At 47.8% G+C, this 17,547-nt stretch overlaps 1 protein-coding gene across 1 annotated transcript in view; it reads left to right on the top strand.

Annotated features, from left to right (window-relative positions):
- Positions 1-8,286: 8,286 nt before the first annotated feature.
- The window catches only part of IL22RA1 (interleukin 22 receptor subunit alpha 1), a 28,337-nt gene continuing 19,076 nt past the window's right edge, over positions 8,287-17,547 (top strand). Inside the window, exons 1-3 of the mRNA XM_065927525.1 lie at positions 8,287-8,351; positions 12,468-12,600; positions 13,740-13,918. Coding sequence (XP_065783597.1) covers positions 8,309-8,351; positions 12,468-12,600; positions 13,740-13,918 — 355 coding nt within the window. The 5' untranslated portion in view covers positions 8,287-8,308. The remainder of the gene's footprint in view (positions 8,352-12,467; positions 12,601-13,739; positions 13,919-17,547) is intronic.

The raw sequence follows: 17,547 nt of genomic DNA, 5'->3' as shown, positions 1-17,547 counted from the left end.
ATATCACTCATGCAGCAACCCAAATGCAGTGCAGCCAAATAAATAAATATTAAAAAAAAAAAAAAAAACTGATGAGAAGTTATCAGTTCAGTTCAGTCACTCAGTCATGTCCGACTCTTTGTGACCCCATGGACTGTGGTACACCAGATTCCCTGTCCATCACCAACTCCTGGAACTTACTCAAACTCATGTCCATTGAGTTGGTGATGCCATCCAACCATCTCGTCCTCTGTCATCTCCTTCTCCTCCCGCCTTCAATCTTTCCCAGCATCAGGGTCTTTTCCAATGAGTCAGTTCTTCACATCAGCTGGCCAAAGGATTGGAGTTTCAGCTTCAGCATCACTCCTTCCAATAAATATTCACGACTGAGTTGATTCAAGAGTTGACTCATTGGAAAAGACCCTGATGCTGGGAGGGATTGGGGGCAGGAGGAGAAGGGAGCGACTGAGAATGAGATGGCTGGATGGCATCACCGACTCAATGGACATGAGTTTGGGTAAACTCTGGGAGTTGGTGATAGACAGGGAGGTCTGGCGTGCTGCGATTCGTGGGGTCGCAGAGAGTCGGACACGACTGAGAGGCTGAACTGAACTGAACTGATTTCCATTGTTTCCCCATCTATTTGCCATGAAGTGATGGGACCAGATACCATGATCTTAGTTTTCTGAATATTGATTTCTTAAGCCAACTTTTTCACTCTCCTCTTTCACTTTCATCAAGAGGCTCTTTAGTTCTTCTTCGATTTCTGCCATAAGGGTGATGTCATCTGCATATCTGAGGTTATTGATATTTCTTCCAGTAATCTTGATTCCAGCTTGTGCTTCTTCCAGTCCAGTGTTTCTCATGATATACTCTGCACATAATTTAAGAGAGCAGGGTAACAATATACAGCCTTGATATACTTCTTTCCCTATTTGGAACCAGTCTGTTGTTCCATGTCCAGTTCTACTGTTGCTTCTTGACCTGCATACAGATTTCTCAAGAGGCAGGTCAGGTGGTCTGGTATTCCCATCTCTTTAAGAATTTTCCACAGTTTGTTGTGATCCACACAGTCAAAGGCTTTGGCGTAGTCAGTAAAGCAGATGTTTTCCTGAAATTCTCTTGCTTTTTCGAGAAGTTATACCTCAGTTTAAATGAGTCAGTCAGTTCCATGAATCAGTTACTCAAGAGATACTGGTTGGTGCCAGGGCCTATTTCTGCCCAGGGTTTCCACACCCCTTGGCAAGCGATGTGATAATATAGGATGCAGAGGTGTGACTGCATTTTATCAATTATCAGCAGTCTGTTTTTTCCCTTACAGTCTCTTTAAGTGGGCTTAGAAGCAGAAGGTGGCGATCCCAAAAGAATGCCTCAGAGTACACGGTCCTGGTGGGACAAACCATCAGCAGGGAATTCGAGGCTGCTCTCCAGGAGCCAGTGCCTCCAAGGTGAGTCCCATCCATTCTTTAGGGTTGCTCAGCACATCCCATCCCACTCTGAGCCTTGGCTTTTCTGGGCACTAAATGGATGTCTTGGAAGCCAGATTCCAACAGGGGCTCAGACTCCCCGACTCCAACTCCTATCTCTGAGTCCCAGGCCCTTTCATGGGATGCATGCTAAGTCGCTTCAGCCATGTCCAACTCTTAGTGACCCCATGGACCAAAGCCTTCCAGGCTCCTCTGTCCATAGGATTCTCCAGGCAAGAATACTGGAGTGGGTTGCCATGCCCTCCTCCAGGGGATCTTCCTGACCCAGGGATCAAGCCTGCATTTCTTATGTCTCCTGCATTGGCAGGGGGGTTCTTTACCACTAGCGCCACCTGGGAAGCCCTTTCATGGGATGCGTGCGGCGTGCGTGCTCAGACGCTTCAGTCGCGCCTCCTCTAAATAGCTCTAATGCAGCCTCAAAGCCATCGCTGGAATTTGGCCTCACAAACTACTGCCAGCTGAAACTTCTAAGTGGATATTTATGACTGTCCTCATTGCCACCTCCTGCCATCTCCATGCCTACATACCCAGGAGGCTGTTTTTTTATGAAGGTTTTTAAGGGCCCTCTCTTGATCCTTGGTTCCTCATTTTGTAACAGAGAAGACTCACTGCAGGAAGTGTCCTCTGAAACAGCCCAGAGACATCAGCTTGTTTAATCCTCCCAGCATCACTGAGAGTAGGGGCTCTTTTGCTCTTTTGTAAATGAGAAAGTTCAGGGTGAGAGCTTAAGCCATCAGCACACTGCAAGCAATTGGCAGAGATAGGATTTGAACCTAGGTATGTCTGCCCAAGGCCCATATTCTGTTCACTTCCTGACTCCCAGGTTACATATAAACCTGTTGCCCCAATCCTGGCATGATATGCAGGATATTCTTAATGTTTTATGAGGAAGCATGATCTTGTTAGCATGTAATAAGCTACTGGAACTCCTTACCCTGAGAGAGACAGCTAAAATTCTAAGCAGAGTCAGTGACTGCTGAGCTAAATTTGTGTTTGTGGTCACTGACAGCAACTGGGTAGGGAATTCCAGGATGTCAGGAGAGGATTCCAACCTCAAAGTGACATAGAAGCAGAGGCCATTTGAGCTCCAGGGGCCCTTAGAGGACTCCTAAACCCCAGCCTCATTTATAGACAGAGGCCAAGAGAGGGACCAAAATCTACTCTAGGTTACCTAGAGTCAGGTGCAGGGGTGGGAGCAGACCCAGGCTCCCAACTTGGAACATCTAAGTCCTTGTCCCTAATTAACACAGCCAAGCTTGGAGGCAGATGACTCCAACTCGAATGTGATGCTCCTTTTCTTTAAGAAAAGGCCGTGGGGTGAGTTGTCAAAGCTTCATCCCTCGTTCTTCCCACCCACAAGTGGTCAGGGACCTCTTTCAAGTGTCTCACCACTGAATCACCATGGAAACAGCACTCCCCTCCCCTAAAGCCTCCCCACTCCTTGCTAATGTTCTTGCTTCTACAGAACAAGCTCTGACATCCCTGGGTGTTCAGAGACAGGACCGGAGCAGGTCACATCCCTGAGTATTTGGCATTTTAGGAAATGCTTTTTCCACACCTTAGGGGTATTCCAGGGAAGCCCTGGCCAGCTCCCTCAGCACATTCATTCATCCGGCAAATATTCCTGAGTACCCACTTGGTGTCAGCTCATGCAGGACGCAAGTTACATGCTCTGTCCCCGAAATGGGGAAACAAATAATGTGGTGAGATACATACCAGGTTGGAGGAGAGACAGGGGGCCATGGGAGCTGCAGCTCCTAATCTACCCAGATGAACTGATCACATGGGGAAGGCTTCCTGGAGGAAGTAAGCTTGAGAAGCGGTCAAGAATGAAGAGGAATTAAAGTGGGATGGACAAGGTGTTCTGGGCAGTGGGTACAGCCTGTGCAAAGGCTCAGAGGCTAGACAATGCAAGGTGTAATTGGAAATTTGTATCAGACAGAAAACAAGTGCATTTTTCTGGCTGTCTGTGTAAAAGAGCTAGCAAGGGCAATCTGCCAAGATAAAGGTCAGTTCTGTAAACCAGTGCTGGAGAGCTGCTCTGTGAAGGATACAGAGAGAGTACAGAGGAGGGTACAGAGAAATACAAGGGGTGCTCTTTATTTCCCTGATGGCTCAGACGGTAAAGCGCCTGCCTATGCGGGAGACACAGGTTCAATTCCTGGGTCAGGAAGATCCCCTGGAGAAGGAGATGGCAACCCACTCCAGTACTCTTGCTGGAAAATCCCATGGACAGAGGAGACTACAGTCCATGGGGTCACAAAGAGTCTGACGTGACTGAGCGACTTCACTTACTTATTTATTGTACTCGGAACATTTTCTTCCTCACTGGGGAGACAAACACCTTAAACTTGACAGGCCAGAGAAGGAGGTCATCTAGGGAGCATCTCCCAGTGGTCCTACCTTCTCACTGAATACCCCCAGCAACCAAGTGCAGCCCATCACAAAGTCGGCCACACCTTCGTGGGGAGAGCTGCTTCCTTAAACCAAAAGGAATTTGCCTCTTTAATATGTCCCCTTACTCTGTACTCTGGTTTTCCTGTTTGGAGGTAGTTACCAAAAAGGGGCTCAACTCTTCTCCGTGCAGCAGCCTGTCTGGCTGGCATGACGATGCTGGCACCCCACTTAGCCCCCACCAGAGTCTTTTTTCCAGTCATAGGCATGAGCACAACCAAGAATAATATTGGACAATGCCAAGTACACAGCATACCAGAGTTCAAGAAGGATTTTTTTAATTTTTAATTTTGTATTGGAGTAGGATTTATTTATAATGTTTCTTTCATTCCAGGTGTACCGCAGTGATACAGCTATACATATACCCAAATCTATTCTTTTACAGATCCCTCTCTTGTATAAGTCACTACAGAGTCCTGAATAGGGTTCCTCGTGCTTTGCAGTAGGTCCCTGTTGGTCATCTATTTTATATTCATTAGTGTATATATGCCAAGCCCAATCTCCTAATTTATCCCTCTCCTCTTTTCCCCTTTGGTAACCATAAATTTGTTTTCTAAATCTGTGAGTCTGTTTCTGTTTTGTAAAAAAAAAGTTTATTTGTATCATTCTTTTAGATTTCACATGTAAGTGGTAGCATATGATATTTGTCTTTCTCTGTCTGACTTCACTTGGTATGTAATCTCTGGGTCTATCCATGAATTATCCATTTGCAATGAATATGCAAATGGAATTATTTCATTCTTCTTTAAGGCTGAGTAATATTTCATTATATATATTCATGTATATACCACATCTTCTGGAAGGATTTTTCAGAGTGAATCTGTGATAGTCTGGAGCTGTCGTGAGCAGAGGAGAAACCATCCCAGCTGGCTTTGAAGAAGTGGGTCTCTGGTTGAGGGAAAAGAAACCCACAGAGACAGGTCCAGCCCAGACAAAGGCATTTCTTCAATATCCACTTGCATTATACTGTCACCTTATTTTTCCTTAATATTTTGTTGTTCAGTCATTAAGTCGTGTCCAACTGTTTGTGACCCCATGAACTGCAGCATGCAGGCTTCCCTGTCCTTCACTATCTCCCAGAGTTTGTTCAAACTCATATCCATTGAGTCGGTGATGCCATCCAACCATCTCATCCTCTGTCATCCCCTTCTCCTCCGGGCCTCAACCTTTCCCAACATCAGGATCTTTTCCAAAGAGTCAACTCTTCACGTCAGGTGGTCAAAATATCGGAGCTTCAGCATCAACACCAGTCCTTCGAATGAATAGTCAGGACTTATTTCCTTTAGGATGGACTGGTTTGATCTCCTTGATGTCCAAGGGACTCTCAAGAGTCTTCTCCAACACCACAGTTCAAAAGCATCGATTCTTCAGTGCTCAGACTTCTTTATGGTTCAACTCTCACATCAGTACATGACTACTGGAAAACCTTAGCTTTGACTAGACCTTGGTTGGCAAAGTGATGTCTCTGCTTTTTATTTTTTTTTTCATTTATTTTTATTAGTTGGAGGCTAATTACTTCACAACATTGCAGTGGGTCTTGTCATACATTGACATGAATCAGCCATGGAGTTACATGTGTTCCCCATCCCGATCCCCCCTCCCACCTCCCTCTCCCCCCGACTCCTCTGGGTCCTCCCAGCCCACCAGGCCCGAGCACTTGTCTCATGCATCCCACCTGGGCTGGTGATCTGTTTCACTATAGATAATATACATGCTGTTCTCTCGAAATATCCCACCCTCGCCTTCTCCCACAGAGTCCAAAAGTCTGTTCTGTACATGTCTCTGCTTTTTAATATGCGTCTAGGTTGGTCATAGGTTTTCTTCCAAGGAGTAAGCATCTTTTAATTTTATGGCTGCAGTCATAAAATAATATATTTCCTATAAGAGCTTTAAAAAATGCAAATGAGCAAAGGAAGGGAAATAAAAATACCTTTAATTCTACTACCACCCAGAGATAATTCCATGAATGCTTTCATATATATCTTTCAGACTCTTTTCTTTATGCATGCATGTGTTTTAGCATGCCTTGTACTGTGCATAGTTTGTGCCATAGTTTCTTTTTTTTTTTTTTTTTTTTGGCCAGTTTATGGGATGTTAGTTCCCCAACCGGGAATTGAACCAGCACTGTCAGCAGTGAAAGCGCTGAGTCCTAACCACTGGACCACCAAGGAATTCCCCAGGCTTCTATTCATCTAGTAAAATATGGTGACCCTTTACCTGGGTCACAAAACAGTTTTCTCCAGCGTTGTTTTGAAGGCCGCATTCATCCTGCACTGGATGGACTTAACAGTTATGCATTTAACCAAACCCCTAGAGTCAGATATGAATGTTGTTCTCTTTTATTTTTATTTTTTTACTATTAGAAATGATGTCTGGATGTTCTCAAGCTCTTCAACAATCCAGGTGTCTTCCTTGTCATTAATAGTCTCTTAATCATAGTCCCTCCTAAGTATGGGGGGCCTAGTTCTCTCACAGATCCCTTCTTCCAGGAGTTTCTGAGAGTCTCCAAAGAAGACTTCACTTTGCACAGACCTACAGGCCTGCAGTCTGTCCTCTCATCCAACCAGCCCAGATTGCTCCAGCAAATGCTCCTCTCCTGACGAGTCCTTCTTGGCATTTTTGTAACCTGTTTCTCTGACCGTGATCTCCCCACACGCCCTTGTCGCTAAAGTCATCACAGGCCCTACAGCCATCATAGTCCATTCAGGAGCACAGAAACCTCTTAAGTCTTTCAAACCAAGAGACTTTCACATAAGGGAGTTGGCTGCCCAGGTGATGAAAGAGCTGAGAATTCACTCAGGAACTGAGAACCAGCCCAGAGAGTCACCACAGAAGGAAGTTGCTCCATCCTTTGAACTAAAGGGGAAAATGGAAGGAGATGCTATCAGAGCCCAGGCCACCTGTCGAAAAGGTGGCGGCTGCCTGGCTGGAGGCAGCGGGAGCTCCAGAGCAGACACTGCCTTTGCGGGAGGCCACTCAAAGTGGAGGAAGAGGGGGAGAAGTCCCCTGACTTCTCTCCTCCAGCTCACCTGTCTGCCTCCCGTGCCTCCCATTGGCGGAAGCTAGCAGGAAGCCGTTGGCAAAGGATTCCGGGAGATGCAGTTTCCTGCAGTTAAGAGGCCAGGACCGGCACAAACCATACCTCCATTCCCCCAAAGCACAGCTCAGCTGCGGCTGTCCAGTCAAACAAACTTTGCCAAGGACTCGGAACGGACAGAAAACAACGACAACACAGCAAAGAAAACCTTAAATACACATCCCTGGCTGTCACAACCTACTAAAGTCCTACTAAGAACCTACTAAAAATCCGAAAACCAAGGCCTCTCTGCCCTCCCTGAGGACCCAGCTCTCCTGCTACAGGACTCAGCCAGCTGCTGTGTGACTGGAACTGGTCAAACTCTCCCCAGAGGTAGAGATCTCTGATAATGTCCACCCTAGCCAGAGTGCAGGCCCCTTCAACCTTCTCTTGAGGCCCAGTGAGGAGGGGAAAATCATTGCCTAAACACCCGTCCCGGTGGATATCATGTAATCCCTATAGATCTAGCTGCACATGATGGGGCAGCTTGGGCGAGCAGTTTGAATCTTCATGGTCCCCAATCAAAAGCCCATTCCTGGATTTTGCCCCCATCTCTAGCACAGTAGAACAAGTCACTGAAATCTCAGATCCTTCTTTTTCCCCTAATGTTTTGCAGGTTCCAAATTCCCAAGGCTCAAGGTAGGAGGGCCTGGGCTTCTCAGCCCCAGCAGCCTCTCTGGGTGGAAAGCTATTCCCAAGCCCAGCATCCATCATGGCGGACCTACATCAATACATAGCACAAGACACAAGCAAAGACATTTATCTCTTCTTGCCAGAACAAAACTAAGGAGTCTAGCCTTTCCTCTGCCACAAGGAACTTTCCAGAACATATCTTCTGCTCCTGCCTCTGCTCCAGTTGCTTTCCTCAGGGTGAATCCCTGTGGATGGAATCACCGGAGCAAAAGGTGGTTTATAAGTTGCAAGCTTTTGATACCCAGTGCCAACTTGCTCCCAGATAAGGCTGTACATCACGGATTATTTTTGTCTTTTCTGCCTATCAGTTCCCTAATAAAGCACTGAAGTCTTAGGATGAATCAGCCACCGGACCAGATAAACAAGCCAGTCCGTCACTGTTGCTGTTTTCTGCACTTAGGAAGGGAACTCCCTTGGATCCCGCCCAGGACCTGGAATTCCGAAGCGCAAGGACCAGGCACCTTTGCACCCAGCTCCCCACTGCCCAGGTCCCACCTTTCCTCCTTTCCCCGCCCTCGTGCCTGGGTGGAGCCAGCTGCCAAGGCGCCAAAGCTTCTCAGCCCTCCCTCTGGGCTCAGTCTGGAGCGGAGACCGAAAGAGGGCTCTGTGCCCGGCCCCGATGAGGACGCTACTGGCCATCCTGGCGGCGGGATCCCTGGTCGGTGAGTGCCCACCACCCTGCGGTCAGACGTGCCCCCACCAGGAGTCGATGATCAGGGCTGTCCTCCCCCGGAACCCCATCCAGCCCCAGCATGAGCAATTTCAGTTTCTTCTCTGCTGGGCTGCACTGGGAGTTTCTGGGGAGAAGTAGATACCAGCTCAGGTTGCTAGGGGGGAGGTGGGGGTGGGAAGAGAGGGTCCCTGAGATCTTGGGTTCTTCCAGAGACTCAGCTGACCCTTAAGACCCTCACCATTCTGAATCTGTGGATGCTCCCACCCCAGCGGATGGAGAACTAGCTTGAGGGAGACGGACATCCTTGGACAACTCACATCTTTCTGGTGGAAGTTGTGCTTCTGTTCCTCTGCTTCTGGCTGGTGCTGGCCTGACTTGGGGAGGTGAGGAAGCATCAAGATGGACAAAGCTTGAGTCCGGCCATTACTGCCTTCCATGCTCCCCAAGGGAGCCTCTTGCAGCCCCTTTGTGGCAGACCTGAAAGAGCCCTTTCTCACAGAGTGCTCAGGTCTGTTGCACTAATAGGTCTTCAAACACCAGCGCTCTTAAGAAAACGGGCTCAAGGGCATAGTCTTCACAGCCAATAAAGTAGATTCTTTGATGTATGGTTATGGAGAACTTCAGGACCAGTGCTTGAGATCCTAGATTGTCTCTCTGCTCCCTGAGATGTTTAATAAAATTCAGGGAACTTTCTGAGAAAGTGAAAGCATAGTCCCAGCTGAAGAAGGGGGAGGGGTGGCCGCTGCAAGGTCCCTTCGAGCTCAAGAGCGGGGAGAAGGCCATAAAGGGCTGGAGCTTCCAGCCCCTCCAGTGCTGCGCATGGTGTGTGCTGCATGGATGCATGGGGCTTCCAGCTGCCATCCCAGCCCTCCAGTTCACCCTCCCCTGGGCATCAAGCCGGGCATTCCCAGCACACTGAACTCACGATAAGTTCAGAAGACTTGATGCTCCCCCCCCCCAAGAGACCCCAGATCTGTCCCTCCAGACCCCCACCCATTCTGGCTGGGGGCCATCGGCCCTTCATGACGTGGGACCCAGGGAGCACCAGCCTTTAGGAAGTTGTTAGGAGTCTAAGTTCACTCTGGAGACCCAGACGCCTTCTTTGAAATTCTTCGGCTGATTCCAGAGCAAGTTGAATTGCTTTTGCTTGTCTGTCCTTAGCTTCCGAACTGATTGACGTAGGATTGTTTTTCCTAGCAAATGCGAAAACTTCCTTTGATCAGATCTCCCAGGCTGTCAATCTCTAGACAATACACGTGTCCCCACGATTTCACAATGTAGACTTTTACCCAGGAAGTGCAGAAACGATGTGGGCTGAGGAGCCGATGATGAATTTGAGAGGGAAAAGGAATGAGTAGGCAGGAGGAAAGGGGGAGATCTTGTTAGCCCTCAACACCTCCTAAAAGAGGGGGGCTGCTGAGGTCCACCAACCTGACTTCAGAAAGCCAACTTCACTCCCCTCTTGGAAAGTGGTCCCCATCTCCATCCAACCTGGGCCTTTCACCTCCCTAGCACATCCCAGCCTCAGCCATCTGCCTCCTCCAAACCCATGTGGCCCACCCAAGATACTGACCCCAACCAGCCACCCTCCCCCTGCAGACCATAGCCGAGCCCGCCTCCAGGCACACCCTGACCTTCTCTCAAATCCCTCTCTCTTGCCTGCTCTTGACCTCACCACCTTGCCCGAAGCCACCATTGAGTTCTGACCTCAAGTGGGCTCCCTGCCTCAACTTAAGACCCAGTTCTGAATGCAGGACCCCTCCCTTCAGTGAGTGCGTGCTCAGTCACGAAGTCATGTCCAACTCAGTGTGACCCTGTGGACCGTAGCCTGCCAGGCTCCTCTGTCCATGGGATTTTCCAGGCAAGAATTCGAGGAGTGGGTTGCCATACCCTCCTCCAGGGGATCTTCCCGACCCAGGGATCGAACTTGCATCTCTTCTGTCTCCTGCACTGGCAGGCGGGTTCTTTACCATTAGCGCCATCTGGGAATCCCTCGTTCCAGAACAGACCCCAGTTCTGCCAAGACTCAGATCCAAACAAGATCCCAGCCACATCTTGGGACTCAGCATAATATCCATCACGTTGGCTAGAGGCAGGAAGAAACCCCTGCGCCCTAAGATCCCAGTCTGGGGACTCCGAGAACACAAAGAATTCTGCAGCTGCCGGGCCTGCCTGATCCACCCAGATTCAAAGGAGGATGTGACCTTAGATTTAGCACACGGATACACATCAGAGTCAGGCTCTCCTAAGATAACTTTCCTTTCCCCACAAATGCCTCCCAAGCCCATGGACCTCTCTTGCAGAAATCCTGTACTTGGACTTGGAGTAGAGGAGTAAATAACTCTCCACTGCCTCACTCTCTGGGCCTTCTGGCGGTCATCGTCATTGATTGGGTTGGAGGTGGGGGTAAGCCACACATCACATCAAAGACATGTACACACAGGCCTCAAGGCCTTGACTCAGCAGGGTCTGCACCTGTTTATTTCCCACCCCGGCCAACCAGGCCCTTTGAGCATGCGCAGAGCCAGCTGCCGCTCTGGTCGCCATTTTCCTGTGCTCTCCTTTCTTCCGACCAAGCTGGAAGGGCTAAGAGGAGATCTATTTGTAAGCCAAGGGCTCTTACTTACAGTGAAGATTTGCGTCAGGGTCAGTGCCTCCTTCTGGGTCCTCTCCTTGGGGCTCTGGCTTTTGTTGCCCCTTCCTCAGCCCATTGCATCTGCCCCCAAAGCAGGCTAACTGCTGTGACGAGTAGTGCACACTGTCTCTGAGCCTCAGTTTTCCTCATCCATGAAATGGGCATAACCTACCTCTTTAGGTGGTCAGGAGGATTAGATGTGGAGACTTAGCCCAGTGCCTGGCACTTGATGTGCATTTCAGACACGTCAGCTGCTGCTGTGGTCCAATTATTTCCATTATAGAGCTGAAGAAATTGAAGTTCTAATGGCTAAAACAGCTTCCCCAAGGTCACACTGCCTGTTCAGTTCAGTTCAGTCGCTCAGTCGTGTCCAACAGCTTGCGACCCCATGAAGCTGTATGTGGCCTCAGTCAGCATCCTCCCCCTGTGAAATCCATGGGGCTGGGGAAGGCGCCTTTGCCTTCCTCAGCAGGTGTGTGGTGGGTGGGCAGGGACTGGATCCACCAACAGAGAGGCAAGGATTCACAAGCATCTTCTTCACCCTTGCTTGAAATTACTGGTTCTAGGAAAGTTACTTCTTAGACATTAGTTGAGTACCTCTAAAATATTCGCTTGGTGAGAACACTGACTTCAGATGGTGCTGAGAAATGAATGAACGCAGTAGCAAGTGTCGACAAGGCTGTGGAATAACCGCACCCACTCAGACATCGCTGATGGGAATGTGAGATGGTGCAGTCACTTCTCTGGAAAACAGTTTGGCTGCTCTTCAAAAGTTCAACATAGAATCACCATATGACCCGGTGAACTGAACCCGGTTCACTCCTACTGAACTCATGTCCACTTCAAAAACGTGTGCACTAACATTTGCAGCAGCATTACTCAAAATAGCCAGAAAATGGAAACAATCCAAACGTCCATCAGCTGATGGGAGGATAAACAGAATGTGACCTAGCCACACAAGGGAATATGACTCAACCATAAGAAGGAAATAAGTACCAATTCATGTAATATGGATGAACCGTGAAAACATGATGCTAAGTGAAAGAAGCCAGACACCAAAGGCCAATTGGATGACTTCATTTGTACAAAATGTCCAAATAGGCAAAGTCATTGAGATAGGAAGTAGATTATTGGTTGCCTGGGGCTGGGAGGACGGGGAGGTATGGGAATGACAGCTCATGGATACAAGATTTGTTTGGGGGCGATGAACACGTCCTGCGGCAGTGGTCTGCACGACCTTGTGAATATATTTAGGATACCGTGGAACTGTATCATTTTAAGTGGTGAATTGTATGGAATGTGAATCATAGCTCAATAAAAAGGAAAAAAAGAAGTGAAGGGAGCGGGAGGGTCAGCTAGCACAGTCTCCTGCCAAGTGGTTGCTGGCTCACCCCCTCAGCTGGCAACTCGAAAGGGGGCTAGGGCGGGTTCTATGCACCCACCTGCTCATCCTGCTCCCACTTCTGGCAGCTCACATCGCTGAGGACACCTCGGATCTCCTTCAGCACGTGAAGTTCCAGTCCAGCAACTTCGAAAACATCCTGACGTGGGACGGCAGGCCGGAGAGTGCCCCTGACACCGTCTACAGCGTCCAGTATAAGACGTAGGCTCCCCAGCAACGTGACCCCTTTGACTCTGCTCTGAAACCAAAGCAAACCCTCCCCTCTTCCATATGTCCCCACATCCCCCTTGGACCCAGACTGGTGTCACTCAGCAACCCCCCCCCCAAGACATGGCTTTGTTCCTTGATGTTTCTTCTGCAGGGAGAGGTTAGAATGATGGTTACAAGTACGGGCTCTGAAGGCAAACTCCAGCCCCTCGTCCTATAACCCCGGGCAGGTAGATAAATTCACCAAGCCTCCATTCCCCATCCATGAAGTAAAGATAGCAATAATACCTTCCTCTTAGGGTTGTTGGATGGGTTACGTGAGTCAGTAGCATGTGTGCCTGGCAAAGAACAAATGCCCAACCATTGCTTTGTTATTTGGGGAAGACTAAGTCAGCAACCAGGTGGCGCTAGTGGTAAAGAACCTGCCTGCTGACGCAGGTAGACGGAAGAGATGCTGGTTCCACCCCTGAGTCAGGAAGATCCCCTGGAGGAGGGCATGGCAGCCCACTCCAGGATTCTTGCCTGGAGAATCCCATGGATGGGGAGCCTGGTAGGCTGCAGTATAGAGTTGCACAGAGTTGGACACAACTGAAGCGACTGAGCACGCACGCATGCCAGTCAACAAAAAGTCACGCTCACCCCCTCCAGCCCCCACCCAGCCCCATTCCTGCTCATCTCCCTTCCCAGGCAGGAGAGGGGGGTTGCATGGGCTCAGGAGTCTGCAAACCTGGGTGCCATTCCTGGCCCTGCCACTTCATCCTGTGGCAAGTCACTTGCCCTCTCCGAGGCCCAGGTCCCTGACCTTTAAATGGGCCTACCAGTGCCCAGAATATGAACTCAAACTGTCTGAGTTCACATCCTGGCTCCCTGCATGCCTGACGCAAACACCTGGGCAAATTTTACTTCCTGAAGCCCCAGCTTCCTGACTTGAAAAGGAAGGAAGATATTAATAATGTGTGAACCTCGCAACACTGTTGTGAGGTTGATCTGAAGACTAACAGATTATCTGCATAAAAAGCCTGGGACACACGTGCTAAGTAAATATTCAATATCGTTATCAATATTAATAAACCACAGGCTGGCTGCCAAGCCTGTTCATGAAGGGTGTGCTCCAGCCCCTCCCTGGCCCACAGGTATGGAGAAGGAGAGTGGTTGGAAAAGGAGGGCTGCCAGCGGATCACCCGGAAATCCTGCAACCTTACCGTGGAGACAGGCAACCTCACTGAGCTCTACTACGCCCGGGTCACCGCCACTGACGGGGCAGGCCGGTCTGCCACCAAGATGACCGACCGCTTCAACTCACTGCAGCACAGTGAGTGGGGGACTTTCATTGCACGGGATCTGGGGTGCGAGGATGGCCTTTTCCCCTCTGGAGTGGGTGGAGCGTCCAGAGGGGCTCTGCCTCTCAGGGCTAGTTAAGGATGTGGCTTTTACGGAAGACGCCCCAGATTGGACAGCACCCCCTGTGTGGTTCTCCATCTTTCTCCATCTCTAGACCTCTCGTATGCAGACCACATTCACCTTAGCACTTTAGCGCAACCAAGGCCTCCTAACTCCATCCCCCTACTCCTTGTTTGACTCTTTTCCAATCCTCAGTCATGGTTTCAGTTTCAACTTCACCTCCTAAGTGAATATCCCCACCACACAGCCCCAACAACTCCCTTTTACGATACAGGTCATCACCTGCTATTTTCCATCACCATGAACTCTTCACTGACTTCAGAGCTCAGATCATAACCTGTCTTTATTGTTTGCTTGCACGGGTATCATCTGAATTGAAATGTGAACTCCATGAAGGCATGCGTGGACATGGGATCCATTGTATTCCTAGTCCCTAACATAGCACCTGGCACATAGGAGATGCTCCACACATAACTGATGAAGGGTTAGATGGGTGGATGGATAAATGGATGAGTCATCAAACTCCTCATGCAAGTTAAGCTGGTGATGTTCACTAACTGACTTAAAAGTCACATGGTTTTTTAAGAAAATAAAACATAAAATTCAGCAAGTTATTTTATATTGTCTCTCAGGTTGTACAATTAATGCATAGTTATTGTAGGAAATTTGGAAAAAATAGAAATACACAAAGAAAAATAAAGCTAAACCCAAATAATCTGAACACTTAAACATAACTGGAGTTACTAGCAGCTGTATCGACTCTTTTGTGACCAAGTGGTTTGTTTTTCATATCATGGTATCATGAACACTTCAGTTCAGTTCAGTCACTCAGTCGTGTCCGACTCTTTGCAACCCCATGAATCGCAGCACGCCAGGCCTCCCTGTCCATCACAAAATCCCAGAGTTTACCCAAACTCAAGTCCATCGAGTCGGTGATGCCATCCAACCATCTCACCCTCTGTTGCCCCCTTCTCCTCCTACCCCCAATCCCTCCCAGCATCAGAGTCTTTTCCAATGAGTCAGCTCTTCGCATCAGGTGGCCAAAGTATTGGAGTTTCAGCTTCAGCATCAGTCCTTCCAATGAACACCCAGGACTGATCTCCTTCAGGATGAACTGGTTGGATCTCTTTGCAGTCCAAGGGACTCTCAAGAGCCTTCTCCAACACCACATTTCAAAACCATCAGTTCTTTGGCACTCAGATTTCTTCACAGTCCAACTCTCACATCCATACATGACTACTGGAAAAACAATAGCCTTGGCTAGACGGACCTTTGTTGGCAAAGTAATGTCTCTGCTTTTTACTATGCTATCTAGGTTGGTCATAACTTTTCTTCCAAGGAGTAAGCATCTTTTAATTTCATGGCTGCAATCACCATCCGCAGTGATTTTGGAACCCAAAAAAATAAAGTCTCCCACTGTTTCCACTGTTTCCCCATCTATTTGCCATGAAGTGATGGTACCAGCTGCCATGATCTTAGTTTTCCGAATGTTGAGCTTTAAGTCAACTTTTTCACTGTCATCAAGAGGCTTTTTAGTTCCTCTTCACTTTCTGCCATAAGGGTGGTGTCATCTGCATATCTGAAGTTATTGATATTTCTCCCAGCAATCTTGATTCCAGCTTGTGCTTCTTCCAGCCCAGCGTTTCTCACGATGTACTCTGCATATAAGTTAAAAGAGCAGGGTGACAATATACAGCCTTGACATACTCCTTTTCCTATTTGGAACCAGTCTATTGTTCTATGTCCAGTTCTAACTGTTGCTTCCTGACCTGCATACAGGCTTCTCAAGAGGCAGGTCAGGTGGTCTGGTATTCCCATCTCTTTCAGAATTTTCCACAGTTTGTTGTGATCCACACAGTCAAAGGCTTTGGCATAGTCAATAAAGCAGAAATAGATGTTTTTCTGGAACTCTCTTGCTTTTTCAATGATCAAGTGGATGTTGGTCATTTGATCTCTGGTTCCTCTGTTTTTTCTAAAACCAGCTTGAACATCTGGAAGTTCACAGTTCACATATTGCTGAAGCCTTGCTTGGAGAATTTTAAGCATTACTTTACTAGCATGTGAGATGAGTGCAAATGTGCTGTAGTCTGAGCATTCTGTGGGATTGCCTTTCTTTGGGATTGGAATGAAAACTGATATTTTCCAGTCCTGTGGCCACTGCTGAGTTTTCCAAATTTGCTGATATATTGAGTGCAGCACTTTCACAGCGTCATCTTTCAGGATTTGAAATAGCTCAACTGGAATTCCATCACCTCCACTAGCTTTGTTCGTAGTGATGCTTTCTAAGGCCCACTTGACTTCACATTCCAGGATGTCTGGCTCTAGGTGAGTGATCACACCATTGTGATTATCTGGGTCGTGAAGATCTTTTTTGTACAGTTCTTCTATGTATTCTTGCCACCTCTTCTTAATATCTTCTGCTTCTGTTAGGTCCATACTATTTCTGTCCTTTATTGAGCCCATCTTTGCATGAAATGTTCCCTTGGTATCTCTAATTTTCTTGAAGAGATCTCTAGTCTTTCCCATTCTGTTGTTTTTCTCTATTTCTTTGCATTGATCACTGAGGAAGGCTTTCTTATCTCTCCTTGCTATTCTTTGGAACTCTACATTCAAATGGGAATCTTTCCTTTTCTCCTTTGCTTTTTGTTTCTCTTCTTTTCACAGCTATTTGTAAGGCCTCCTCACACAGCCATTATGCTTTTTTGCATTTCTTTTCCATGAGGATGGTCTTGATCCCTGTCTCCTGTAAAATGTCACGAACTCTGTCCGTAGTTCATCAGGCACTCTGTCTATCAGATCTAGTCCCTTAAATCTATTTCTCACTTTCACTGTGTAATCATAAGGGACTTGATTTAGGTCATACCTGAATGGTCTAGTGGTTTTCCCTACTTTCTTCAGTTTAAGTCTGAATTTGGCAATAAGGAGTTCATGATCTGAGCCACAGTCAACTCCCAGTCTTATTTTAGCTGACTATATATAGCTTCTCCATCTTTGGTTGCAAAGAATATAATCAGTCTGATTTCGGTGTTGGCCATCTGGTGATGTCCATGTGTAGAGTCTTCTCTATGTTGTTGGAAGAGGGTGTTTGCTGTGACCAGTGTGTTCTCTTGGCAAAACTCTATTAGCCTTTGCCCTGCTTCATTCTGTACCCACAAGGCCAAATTTGCCTGTTACTCCAGGTGTTTCTTCACTTCCTATTTTTGCATTCCAGTCCCCTATAATGAAAAGGACATCTTTTTGGGGTGTTAGTTCTAAAAGGTCTTATAGGTCTTCATAGAACTGTTCAGCTTCAGCTTCTTCAACATTACTAGTTGGGGCCTACACTTGGATTACCATGATATTGAATGGTTTGCCTTGGAAACAGAGATCATTCTGTCGTTCTTGAGATTGCATCCAAGTACTGCATTTCAGACTCTCTTGTTGACCATGATGGCTACTCCATTTCTTCTAAGGGATTCCTGCCCACAGTAGTAGATATAATGGTCATCTGAGTTAAATTCACCCATTCCAGTCCATTTTAGTTCGCTGATTCCTAGAATG

This window comes from Muntiacus reevesi, chromosome 3 (assembly GCF_963930625.1).
Source record: "Muntiacus reevesi chromosome 3, mMunRee1.1, whole genome shotgun sequence".
NCBI classification, from domain to species: domain Eukaryota; kingdom Metazoa; phylum Chordata; class Mammalia; order Artiodactyla; family Cervidae; genus Muntiacus; species Muntiacus reevesi.
The sequence above is the reverse complement of the archived record's forward strand: the minus strand, read 5'-3'. Positions and strand labels throughout refer to the sequence as shown.